General features: G+C 65.0%; 1 protein-coding gene across 1 annotated transcript; it reads left to right on the forward strand.

Annotated features, from left to right (window-relative positions):
- Positions 1-310: 310 nt before the first annotated feature.
- Positions 311-12,451, forward strand: CNGA4 (cyclic nucleotide gated channel subunit alpha 4). The gene is made up of 4 exons (XM_045003890.1): positions 311-426; positions 5,896-6,002; positions 9,055-10,050; positions 12,057-12,451. The coding sequence occupies exons 1-4, from the start codon at positions 383-385 to the stop codon at positions 12,449-12,451; spliced, it is 1,542 nt and encodes a 513-aa protein (XP_044859825.1). The 5' UTR covers positions 311-382.
- The last annotated feature ends 761 nt before the right edge of the window (positions 12,452-13,212 follow it).

The raw sequence follows: 13,212 nt of genomic DNA on the forward strand, positions 1-13,212 counted from the left end.
GCATGTGCTGAGCAAACCTCGGCCAGTGTCAGTCCCGGGGCAGGTCCCGGGGGCTGCAGGGGAGGGGAGGGAATCGGCTCCTGGGAGCCCCATGGGACGCTAGGGAGAGGCAGCAGGGCCTGGGCCGGGATATCCAGGGCTGGGCGCTTCAATCTGGGCCCTGCATCGCGGGTGGGGTGGAGTCAGAGCCTGGGGGGGTCTGTGCGACGGAGCCATCGCTGCCCTGCCCTGCGCACTGACCCCTGCTGCTGGTGGCAGCCAGTGGGTACACGGGCCAGAGTCCGTGCCGGGCACTAACCCCCAGGTGTCTCCCAGCAGCGGTGCCCCGAGGACCTGGGTCCTGGACCCCTCCGGGGATGTGCACTACTGGTGGCTGAGTGTCATGGTGCTTCCCGTCCTGTACAACTGGATCATCCTGATCTGCAGGTGGGTCCGGCAGGGGCATGGCTGGGGGCGGTGGGGGCACGGGCTGGGGGTCAGCGGGGTAGGGCTGCCCAGAGGGGGGGGAAAGTGGGGCAATTTGCCCCAGGCCCCACAGGGGCCCCCATGAGAATTCTCTGGCCCCGCCTCCGCCTTCCCCCATCCCCCGGCGCCTCAGCGCACCGCATCCAGGAGCGGCCCTGGACAGAGCTAAAGCGGCCTGGCTCCAGCGGGGCCTGAGCCCCTCCCCGCTCGGAGCCGCGTGGTGAGGGGGGAGGCCTGAGCCCCTCCCCGCTCGGAGCCGCGTGGTGAGGGGGGGGGCCTGAGCCCCTCCCCGCTCGGAGCCGCGTGGTGAGGGGGGGGGCCTGAGCCCCTCCCCGCTCGGAGCCGCGTGGTGAGGGGGGGGGGCCTGAGCCCCTCCCCGCTCGGAGCCGCGTGGTGAGGGGGGGGGGCCTGAGCCCCTCCCCGCTCGGAGCCGCGTGGTGAGGGGGGGGGGCCTGAGCCCCTCCCCGCTCGGAGCCGCGTGGTGAGGGGGGGGGCCTGAGCCCCTCCCCGCTCGGAGCCGCGTGGTGAGGGGGGGGGGCCTGAGCCCCTCCCCGCTCGGAGCCGCGTGGTGAGGGGGGGGGGCCTGAGCCCCTCCCCGCTCGGAGCCGCGTGGTGAGGGGGGGGGGCCTGAGCCCCTCCCCGCTCGGAGCCGCGTGGTGAGGGGGGGGGGCCTGAGCCCCTCCCCGCTCGGAGCCGCGTGGTGAGGGGGGGGGCCTGAGCCCCTCCCCGCTCGGAGCCGCGTGGTGAGGGGGGGGGGCCTGAGCCCCTCCCCGCTCGGAGCCGCGTGGTGAGGGGGGGGGCCTGAGCCCCTCCCCGCTCGGAGCCGCGTGGTGAGGGGGGGGGGCCTGAGCCCCTCCCCGCTCGGAGCCGCGTGGTGAGGGGGGGGGCCTGAGCCCCTCCCCGCTCGGAGCCGCGTGGTGAGGGCGGGGGGCCTGAGCCCCTCCCCGCTCGGAGCCGCGTGGTGAGGGGGGGGGGCCTGAGCCCCTCCCCGCTCGGAGCCGCGTGGTGAGGGGGGGGGCCTGAGCCCCTCCCGCTCGGAGGGGACACGTGATGGCACTGTCGATGATGTGCGGGCAGCTCTGGACTTGCGCAGCTCAGGCTTTCTTTCAGCCTCAGCAGTACGCCTCGCCTCAGCGGTATTACTGCCTGTGTGAATGAGGCTGCGCCATGCTGGACGGTTCAGTGCGAGGGTTTCCCATGTGGCGGTGTTGATCTCGAGGGACTTCAGAGAGGTCTTCAGCGTGTCCTTGAACCGCTTCTCTTGTCCTCCCTGGGAGCGCTTTCCCTGGTGAGTTCTCCGTAGAAGAGCTGTTCAGGAATGCGCTCGTCTGACATTCTCACGACATGTCCAGCCCATCTGGTCTGGGCTCTCATCAGCAGTGTGTGAACTGACGGCAGACTGGCTCTGGTAAGGACTTCACTATCGGGCACATTGTCCTGCCATCTGATTTTCAGAAGCTTTCGCAGACAGGAAGTGTGGAAGTGATTGAGCCTCCGTGCATGACTCCGACAGACAGTCCACGTCTCGCAGGCGTACAGCAGAGTTGGAAGCACCACTGCTCGGTAGACCTTCAGCCTCGTTGGTAGGCTGATCCCTCGACGTTCCCAGACGTTGGAGCGCAATCAGCCAAATGCAGAGCTGGCTTTAGCAATTCTGCAGTTTACTTCATCATCGATTGACACTGCTCGGGAAAAGGTACTGCCCCCACTGCCTGAAGTCTCTGTCCATTTACAGTGATGGACGGTTCTAAGTACGGAGCGTGGGGAGCTGGCTGGTGCATGGCCTCAGTCTTCTTGATGTTAATGGTGAGACTGACGTTGTTGCATGCAGATGAAAACTTGTCCATACTGGCTTGCATTTCTGGCTCTGTACTAGCATTCAGAGCAAAATCATCGGCAAAGAGAAAGTCTCGAAGTATAATTTCCTTCACCTTGGTGATGGCACGCAGTCGCCTCAGATTGAATAGTTTCCCTGAGCTATACTGTATATACAAAGACAAACCCACAGTAACCGTCTCCAGTTTGTGAGGGACCCCGTGGAGCCAGTCTCTAGGAAGCAGATACATTCATGGCGGTTAAGTCCATTAATGGCTATTAGCCAGGATGGGTAAGAATGGTGTCCCTAGCCTCTGTTTGTCAGAGGATGGAGATGGGTGGCAGGAGAGAGATCACTTGATCATTGCCTGTTAGGTTCACTCCCTCTGGGGCACCTGGCATTGGCCACTCTTGGCAGACAGGATACTGGGCTGGATGGACCTTTGGTTTGACCCAGTATGGCTGTTCTTATGTTCTAAGCTAAATGAACCCAAAGTTATGGAGACAGATATGAGTCAAGGAAGCCAGCAGAGTATCAGAAACCTGGAAAAATCTCTGACTGGATGGGCTCAGGCGTTTGGTCACAAGTTGAGGTGGTTCAAAAGTTTTGGATTTTTTTAAGCAGAATTTTTTTATTGTTTCTTTAAACAAACCCAGCAAGCAGCAGATATTTGGCCACACACTTCTGAAACCCCAAACCATGTTCAGGTTTTGGCAGACTAATTGCAGCTTTTCAATTAAAAAAAAAAAACACAACAAATTTGGAAGGAAAGCAGACATTGTCCGTGATTTTTTTCTGCTTTTTAAAACCCCCTAGTTTTCAATCCAGAAAAAGTTTTGACGGAAAATATTTGTCCAACCCTTTTAATGAGCTTTAGTGCCTTTTAGCGCTAGCTGGTGCTGAGAACCAGTGACACCTTGTAAAGAAGTTTTCTCAAAACTGGGTTTGTGCCGAGACGCGGAAGGTTTTTAAATGTTTATTTTTCCCAGGGCTTCCCTGGGGGGGGGGGGGGGGAAGTGGGGCGATTTGCCTCAGGCCCCGCAGGGGCCCCCAGGAGAATACAGGGATTCTATAGTATTGCAACTTTTTTTTATGGAAGGGGCCCCTGAAATTGCTTTGCCCCAGGCCCCCTGAATCCTCTGGGCGGCCCTGCGGCGGGGGCAGGGCGGGGAGCGGAGGGGGCAGGGCTGGGGGAGGCAGGGGCATGGGCTGGAGGCGGCGGGGGCATGGGCTGGGAGGCGGTGGGGGCAGGGCTGGGAGGCGGTGGGGGCACAGGCTGGGGGGGCGACTGGGGCACAGGCTGGGGGGGCAGGGCTGGGGGGGCAGTGGGGGCAGGGCTGGGAGGCGGTGGGGGCAGGGCTGGGGGGGCGACTGGGGCATGGGCTGGGGGGGCGGTGGGGGCAGGGCTGGGGGGGCGACTGGGGCACGGGCAGTGGGGGCAGGGCTGGGGGAGGCAGGGCTGGGGGGCCGTGGGGGCAGGGCTGGGGGGCGACTGGGGCATGGGCTGGGGGGCAGTGGGGGCATGGGCAGGGTTGGGGCGGTGGGGGCATGGGCTGGGAGAGGAGGGGGCAGGGCTGGGAGAGGAGGGGGCAGGGCTGGGAGGCGGTGGGGGCATGGGCAGGGCTGGGAGGCGGTGGGGGCAGGGCTGGGGGGGCGACTGGGGCACGGGCTGGGGGGGGCGACTGGGGCACGGGCTGGGGGGGCGGTGGGGGCAGGGCTGGGAGAGCAGTGGGGGCAGAGCTGGGGGAGGCAGGGAGCAGGGCTGGGGCGGTGGGGGCAGGGCTGGGGGGGCGACTGGGGCACAGGCTGGGGGGGCAGTGGGGGCAGGGCTGGAGGTTCAGCCCAGGGGATCAGGCACTGATGGGGGCACCTCAGATCCGCTGTCGCTCTCCACCCCCAGGTGCCCCGGGAGGCAGCTCAGCGTCGCCCCCTGGTGCTGAGGCTGCCAAGTACCCAGGAGTCCTGGGTGCTGCTGCTCCCTCACCCCAGCGTCCTCCTTCCTGTCCTCTTCCAGTGCGCGGCTACCAGCTGCTGAGCTGCACCCCAGAGCCGGGCAGACGGCTGGGGGCCGAGAGGGGCTAGTGACGTGCAGGGGGGTGTTACTGGCCTGGCTGAGTTCAGGGGGACGGGCTGACTGAGGGGATGTGCTAGGGGCCCCCGGGGTGCCAGTTCCCCCCGCTCCGGCTCAGGGGGGCTTTACCTGTCTCTGGCGCTGGCACCACAGGTCTGAGCGCCTCCTGCATCCCCCTGCCCCCAGGAGCAGGACAGCGCTGCCATCCCCAGAGGGCAGGTGGGACGGGGCCTAGCACCGGCATCGGTGGCACAGCAGGCGCTGAAGCCAGCTCTGCCCAGCCCCAGTGCCAGCCCAGGCATCCATCCTCTCTGGGGCACCTGCCCCCGCTGCAGCCGAGCCCACGAGCCAAGTGCCCCCCAGGCAGGGTGGGGGGTGTCCTTGCCAGGAGGGGAAGGAGGCGCCTGTGCCAGCTCAGGACTCCAGCACCCTGTCTGGCTGCGCCAGACACGCCCGTCTGCTCCAACACAGACCCAGGGTCTGAACCACGTGCCCCAAAGCTGCAGGTTTACCTGACAGCAGCTCACAGAAGTGTTCTTGTCTTTAGCACCCAGATGCCCAACTCCCAGTGGGGTCTAAACCCAACTAAATCCATTTTACCCTGTATAAAGCTTACGCAGGGTAAACTCACAAATTGTTCACCCTCGATAACACTGATAGAGAGAGATGCACGGCTGTTTGCCCCTCCACCCCGCCCAGGTATTAACACAGACTCTGGGTTAATTAATAAGTAATAAGTGATTTTATTAAATACAGAAAGTTGGATTTAAGTGGTTTCAAGTAGTAACAGACAGAACAAAGTAAGTCACCAAGCAAAATAAAATAAAATGCGCAAATCTGTCTAATCCAACTGAATCCAGATAAATTCCTCACCAGTCCCAGAATGCTCCTTTCACAGACTAATCTGTTAGTCTGGGTCCAGCAATCACTCCCACCCCTTGCAGTCACTGTCCTTTGTTCCAGGTTCTTTCAGGTATCCTTGGGGGTGGAGAGGCTCTCTCATTAGCCAGCTGAAGACAAAATGGAGGGGCTCCCCTGGGCTTAAATAGACTCTCTTGTGGGTGGAGACCCCCTCTTCACTCCTATGCACAATCCAGCTCCAAGATGGAGTTCTGGACTCACCTGGGCAAGTGACATCTCCATGCAGGACTCACAGTTTTTACAGGTAGCAGCCATGGGTCACATGCTACCTTGAACGGCCTCAGGTAGACTTCTTATGTGGATTGGAGCCTCCCAAGATCCATTGTCCTTTAAGTGTCTCTTGATTAGGTACTTAACTTCAACATCCCTTTCTCCAGGACCTGACCAGATGCTCTACTAAGGTTATTTAGAAACCAAGCCAGGACACAGCCAACCTTCATAACATCGAATACAAAAACGACACATTCATGTAAATAGGATGAATCCATTCAGCAGATCATGACCCTTACAGAGATCTGTTACGTGGCATACGTAGCATAAAACACATCCTAAGCATATTTCCATAGAGCCTTCTGGGAGGTACCGTCACACCGGGGTGACGCGCTGGTTCGTTCCCCCGCAGGTCCTGCTTCCCCGCGGTGCAGCAGCAGCACCTCGCCCTGTGGCTGAGCCTGGATTACCTGAGTGACCTGCTCTACCTGCTGGACATCGCAGTGCGCTTCCACACCGGTGAGTGCCGCGGCCCAGCCCCCCACCAGCCCCTGCCTGCCGCGCCCAGCCCCCAGCCCCCCAACCCCCTGCCCTCCGCGCCCAGCCCCCACCCGCCAGCCCCCCACCTGCCGCACCCAGCCCCAGTCCTTTTCTGAACCTTTTCTAGTGCTGGAATATCTTTTTTGAGGTGAGGAGACCACATCTGTACACAGTATTCGAGATGTGGGCGTACCATGGATTTATATAAGGGCAATAATATATTCTCAGTCTTATTCTCTATCCCCTTTTTAATGATTCCTAACATCCTGTTTGCTTTTTTGACCGCCTCTGCACACTGCATGGACATCTTCAGAGAACTATCCACGATGACGCCAAGATCTTTTTCCTGATTCGTTGTAGCTAAATTAGCCCCCATCATGTTGTATGTATAATTGAGGTTATTTTTTCCGATGTGCATTACTTTACATTTATCCGCATTAAATTTCATTTGCTATTTTGTTGCCCAATCACTTAGTTTTGTGAGATCTTTTTGAAGTTCTTCACAGTCTGCTTTTGTGTTAATTATCTTGAGCAGTTTAGTATCATCTGCAAACTTTGCCACCTCACTGTTTACCCCTTTCTCCAGATCATTTATGAATAAATTGGATAGGATTGGTCCTAGGACTGACCCTTGGGGAACACCACTAGTTACCCCTCTCCATTCTGAGAATTTACCATTAATTCCTACCCTTTGTTCCCTGTCTTTTAACCAGTTCTCAATCCATGAAAGGACCTTCCCTTTTATCCCATGACAGCTTAATTTACGTAAGAGCCTTCGGTGAGGGACCTTGTCAAAGGCTTTCTGGAAATCTAAGTACACTATGTCCACTGGATCCCCCTTGTCCATGTGTTTGTTGACTCCTTCAAAAAACTCTAATAGATTAGTAAGACACGATTTCCCTTTACAGAAACCATGTTGACTATTGCTCAAGAGTTTATGTTTTTCTATGTGTCTGACAATTTTTTTCTTAACTATTGTTTCAACTAATTTGCCCGGTACCGACGTTAGACTTACCGGTCTGTAATTGCCGGGATCACCCCTAGAGCCCTTTTTAAATATTGGTGTTACATTAGCTAACTTCCAGCCATTAGACGACAGGAACACAGTCCAAACCAGAGCTTGTAGGTACAGAAACCAGGACCCCTCAGCCAGGTCCATCTTGGGGAGCCCCAGGGAGGCCAGACCCAGGTTCTGGGCCTTCCCCCGTCTCCCCAGCCAGCTCCAGCTGAGACTCTCCAGCCCCACCTCTGGCCTTTGTCACCTGATCTCTTTGTTCTCCCGCACATTCAGCTGGCACCTTGCAGGGGAGGGCCCAGGCCATCTGTTGCCAGCAGACAGGGTGTCGTCCATTCTCTGTGCAGACACCATCACACTGGTCCCCGAGGGCTCTGCAGCGATCACACCCCCTTATCCCACCACCTAGATACCTCAGAATGCAGAGGGGAAACTGAGGCACTGTGACGAAGTGAGACTGGTCTTACTGGGGTGCTGTGTGCAGATCTTAAGTATCTAGCAAAGCAAAAGGCCAGTGCAACCGAATGCCTGACACTCTGTCTCCTAGCAACTGATGGCCCGGGCCCCTCCCTGCAAAGGTGCTGGCTGAAGGTGTTGGAGACAAAGGGGTCAGGTGACCTCCTGGCCTGGGAAAGAAGCTGAGCAGAGAGGAGGGGCCGGAGGGGGCTGGGCAGACTGGAGCTGGCTGGGAAAAGAAGGGAAGCACAGAAAGGGCTCTGATCCCCAATGGGGGCTGTGGGGCGCCTGGGGCCCCAAGATGGGCCTAACCGGGGGGATCCTGTTGTGTGTACCGGCAAGACCTGTCCTGGACTGTGTTCCTGTCGGCTAAATAAACCTTCTGCTTTACTGGCTGGCTGAGAGTCACCGTGAGTTCGGGAAGAGGGGTGCAGGGCCGGACTCCCCCACACTCCGTGACAGACTGTTCTTGCTGTGTTATGGGATTGCTGAGTGGGGAGTGTTGGCCTGGGAAGGTGGCAGGGGGTTGTGCTGGGACTGGCTGCCTGGGGGAAGGGAGGATCCCTGAGCAGGTAACCTGAGAACCCAGGAGGGGGGTGGAGGCCAGGTGACACCTCTGCCCGGGAACCTGGACAAAGGACACAACGGCTGGGGGAGGAGCCGGGGGGGCTGAGTGAGAGGCTGGGGGAGTTTCAGTTTGGAGCTGGCTGGGAAATGGAGAGGGGCGCCCCGACCAACAGGGCTGCGGCCTCCCTGGTGCCCCCAGATGGACCTGACTGGGGAGGATCCTGTTGTCTGTGCCTGCAAGACCTGTCTGGGACTGTGTTCCTGTCAGCTAATAAACCTGCTGCTTTACTGGCTGGCTGAGAGTCCTGGTGAATCGCAGGGAGCCGGGGGTGCAGGCCCCTGACTCCCCCACACTCCGTGACAGGCACCCACCCAGTATTCAGAGAAAACATCAAGCACAGTCCCACTTCGTCACACATGGGGGCTGGGGGCCTCTGGCTGGGCAGTGACTCCGAGGGGGACCCTGGGGACCCGGCCTGGCTGGGCAGGGGGAAGTGCTGGCAGCTTTCCCCAGGCCCCCGGGAATCAGCACCCGTGGCCAATCACCTTACTCTCTTCCCCATGGGGACTGCAGTTCCCAGCATGCACCGCTACACCCAGACCCCAATGCCCTGGCTGAGCATGGAGTGCTGCATGCTGGGACTCGTAGTCAGCACAGGCCACCCTTTCACTCTCGGCATGCAGGATGCTGCAGGCCTGGCACCCTGGGCTGCACCGTGCCCGGGAGGAACCTGCGCCAAGGCCAGAGCTGGTGCCGGGGGCCTGGGATGCTCCTCTGAGCCCCCCAGAGAGCCCCCAGCCCCGAGACGCGCTGTGCTCTGTCCCAGCTGCATCCCCAGCCGTGGGGGAGACGCCCTTAGCAAACACTGACCCCCGGGAGCCCCAGGAATCCCAGCCTTGGGAGCCCCCCCCGGAGTCCTGGCCCTGGGGTGCATGCACAGAGCTGTGGGGCCCTGTGCTCAGCCCCCCGCCCCGTCTGCCCTCCCTCCGCAGGGTTCCTGGAGCAGGGGATCCTGGTGCGGGACCGGGCCCAGATCTCCCGGCGCTACCTGCGCTCCACACACCTGCCGTGGGACGTGGCCTCGGTGCTGCCCACCGACCTGCTGTACCTGCGGCTGGGGCTGCACGTGCCGGCCGTGCGGGCCAACCGGTTCCTGCGCACGCCGCGCCTCTTCGAGGCCTTCGACCGGCGGGAGACGCGCACGGCCTACCCCCACGCCTTCCGCATCGCCAAGCTCATGCTCTACGTCTTCGTCACCATCCACTGGAACGCCTGCGTCTACTACGCGCTCTCGGGCGCCATCGGCTACGGGGCGGACGCCTGGGTGTACCCCAACCACAGCCAGCCCGGCTTCGCCCGCCCGCTGCGCCAGTACCTGTACAGCTTCTACTTCTCCACGCTGGTGCTCACCACCGTGGGGGACACACCCCCGCCCCAGCGCCAGGACGAGTTCCTCTTCATGGTGGCCGGCTTCCTGCTGGCCGTCATGGGCTTCGCCACCATCATGGGCAGCATGAGCTCCGTCATCTCCAGCATGAGCACGGCCGAGGCCGCCTTCTACCCCGACGCCGAGCGGCTGAAGGGCTACCTGCGGCTGCAGCGCGTGGGCCGGCGCCTGGAGACCCGCGTGGCCCGCTGGCACCAGCACCTGCAGCTCAACAAGAAGGTGACCAACGAGCAGCAGGTCCTGCAGCACCTGCCCGAGCGGCTGCGGGCCGAGGTGGCGGTGAGCGTGCACCTGGCCACGCTGCGCAAGGTGCAGCTCTTCCAGACCTGCGAGCGGGGGCTGCTGGAGGAGCTGGTGCTCAAGCTGCGGCCCCAGGTCTACAGCCCGGGCGAGTACGTGTGCCGGAAGGGCGACATCGGGCGGGAGATGTACTTCATCCGCGAGGGGCAGCTGGCCGTGGTGGGCGACGACGGGCGCACGCGCTTCGCCGTGCTGGGCGAGGGGCTCTACTTCGGCGAAATCAGCATCATCAACATCAAGGGTAACGCCCGGCTGCCGGCTCCCGCCCGCCCCGCAGGCCCTGCTCCTGCCCCGCAGCTCCCTGCCCCCGCCTGCCCCACAGGCCCTGCTCCCGCCCCGCAGCCCCCTGCCGCCGCCCGCGGCTCCCGCCTACCCCGCAGGCCCTGCTCCCACCCCGCAGCCCCCTGCCGCCGCCCGCGGCTCCCGCCCACCCCGCAGGCCCTGCTCCTGCCCCACAGCTCCCTGCCCCCGCCCACGGCTCCCGCCCGCCCCGCTGGCCCTGCTCCCGCCCCGCAGCCCCCTGCCCCCGCCCACGGCTCCCGCCCACCCCGCAGGCCCTGCTCCCACCCCGCAGCCCCCTGCCCCCGCCCGCGGCTCCCGCCCGCCCCGCAGGCCCTGCTCCCGCCCCACAGCTCCCTGCCCCCGCCCGCTGCTCCCACCCACCCCGCAGGCCCTGCCCCCGCCCCGCAGCCCCCTGCCCCCGCCCGCCCCGCAGGCCCTGCTCCTGCCCCGCAGCTCCCTGCCCCCGCCCGCCCCGCAGGCCCTGCTCCCGCCCCGCAGCCCCCTGCCGCCGCCCGCGGCTCCCGCCCACCCCGCAGGCCCTGCTCCCACCCCGCAGCCCCCTGCCGCCGCCCGCGGCTCCCGCCCGCCCCGCAGGCCCTGCTCCCGCCCCGCAGGCCCTGCCCCCGCCCGCCCCACAGGCCCTGCTCCCACCCCACAGCTCCCTGCCCCCGCCCGCTGCTCCCACCCGCCCCGGCCCAGCTCCCACCCAGTAGGCCCTGCTCCCACCCCGCAGGCCCCTGCCCCCGCCCACGGCTCCCGCCCGCCCCGCAGGCCCTGCTCCCGCCCCGCAGCCCCCTGCCCCCGCCCGCGGCTCCCACCCGCCCCGCAGGCCCTGCCCCTGCCCCGCAGCCCCCTGCCCCCGCCCGCGGCTCCCACCCGCCCCGCAGGCCCTGCTCCCACCCGCCAGCCCCCTGCCCCCGCCCGCGGCTCCCGCCCACCCAGCAGGCCCTGCTCCCACCCCACAGCTCCCTGTCCCCACCCGCTGCTCCCACCCGCCCCGCAGGCCCTGCTCCCACCCCACAGCTCCCTGCCCCCGCCCGCTGCTCCCACCCACCCCGCAGGCCCTGCCCCCACCCCGCAGCTCCCTGCCCCCGCCCACAGCTCCCACCCGCCCCGCTGGCCCTGCTCCCGCCCCACAGCTCCCCACCCCCGCCCGCGGCTCCCACCCGCCCCGCTGGCCCTGCTCCCACCCGGCAGCCCCCTGCCCCCACCCCGCAGCTCCCTGCCCCCACCCGCTGCTCCCACCCGCCCCGCTGGCCCTGCCCCCGCCCGCCCCACAGGCCCTGCTCCCGCCCCGCAGCCCCCTGCCCCCGCCCGCGGCTCCCGCCCGCCCCGCTGGCCCTGCTCCCACCCAGCAGCCCCCCCCCCCCGCCCGCGGCTCCCGCCCCGCAGCCCCCTGCCCCCGCCCGCGGCTCCCGCCCGCCCCGCAGGCCCTGCTCCCTCCCCGCAGCCCCCTGCCCCCGCCCGCTGCTCCCGCCCGCCCCGCAGGCCCTGCTCGCACCCCACAGCTCCCTGCCCCCGCCCGCGGCTCCCGCCCACCCAGCAGGCCCTGCTCCCGCCCCGCAGCTCCCTGCCCCCATCTGCTGCTGCCAGCCCCCATCTGCTGCTCCCAGCCCCCACCCTGCCCTGCAGGCCCCGCTCCTGCCCACAGCTCCTGCCCGCCCACCCGCCCCCTTCTCCCCCCAGCTCTGCCTCTGGCCCCTTGCTCCCACCAACTATCCCTTCCTGGAGTGTGGGGTGGGCTTCCCCCCAGCTCTGCCACTGCCCTGACCCACAGCCCCCCCTTATCCCAGCCCTGCCTCCAGCCCGACCAGCTCTGCCAGAGCCCCTCACTCCTGACCATGCTGGGCCAATTCAGGATGTGGGGGGCTCCAGGGCCAGGCCTAGCCGGGATGTCGGGGGCTTGCCTGGCTGCACCCCTGGGGGGAGAGGGGGTCTGGGTCCCAGCAGCTCCTGTCTCCCCAGGGAACAAGTCGGGGAACCGGCGCACGGCCAACATCCGGAGCATCGGCTACTCGGACCTGTTCTGCCTCTCCAAGGAGGACCTGCAGGAGGTGCTGGGTGAGTTCCCCAGCGCCAAGGCCGCGCTGGAGGCCAAGGGCCGGGAGATCCTGCTGGGCATGGACAAGCTGGACGTGAACGCCGAGGCGGAGGAGACCGCGCGCCAGCAGGAGGCCGAGCGGCGCACGGAGGCCCTGGAGGACGCGCTGGACGCCCTGCAGACCAAGTTCGCCCGCCTGCTGGCCGAGCTGGAGTCCAGCGCCTTCAAGCTGGCCCTGCGCATCGAGCACCTCGAGTGGCAGACGCAGGGCTGGGCTGGCGCCGGCGGGGAGGGCCAGGGGGCCGCGCCCGGGCAGTGAGGGACGAGGGACGACCTGCGGCCCCCGCCAGCCCCCGGCCCCCAGTCCCAGCGGCCCCCGGCGGGTCCCAGTGCAGAGCAGGGCCGGGCTGCTGAGGGGGGCGAGCCTGGTGTCACGGACGCTCAGGTTCTGCCCACGCTTGGCCCCGTGTGGTCTGTGGGGGGAGCCCCCTTCGCTGCGACAGCCCTTCTCGGGGGTCCAGCCCCTCCACCTCCCAGAGCCGCACCTCTCTGAGCCTCAGCGCGTCTGTGTCTCACCGTGGGCCCCCCCGGGGCCGAAGCCGCAGCCTGAGTAATGGGGCGTGACGGGGCCCCTGTGGCGTGGGGCCCTGGGCAGCCCGTTTTGCCGCCCCCCAACGCCAGCCGAAACCCCATTGCTGTGACACGGGGGGGGGGTGGTAATTACAGCACCGGGGGGGGGGGCTCAGAAAGAAAGAGGGTGAGAACCCTGCTCCAGGGAACAGCCCCCTCCCCCCCAGCAGCTGGGACACCCCTCCCCAGGCTGAGCCCAGCCCCACAGCCCCCTTGCAGCCTGTTCTGGGATCCGGTTCTAACCAATCGACAGGAATGGTTTAGGGTCGCCAGCTTTCTAATGGCACAAAACCAAACACCCTTGCCCCGCCCCTGAGGCCCCACCCCTTACCCGAGACCCCGCCCCTGCTCCGCCCCTTTCCTGAGGCCCCGCCCCCGCTTACTCCATCCCCCTCCCTCCCTCCCTCGCTCTCCCCACAGTCCCTCACTTTCGCCGGGCTGGGGCAGGGG

Source organism: Mauremys mutica, chromosome 1 (genome assembly GCF_020497125.1).
Source record: "Mauremys mutica isolate MM-2020 ecotype Southern chromosome 1, ASM2049712v1, whole genome shotgun sequence".
NCBI classification, from domain to species: Eukaryota; Metazoa; Chordata; order Testudines; family Geoemydidae; genus Mauremys; species Mauremys mutica.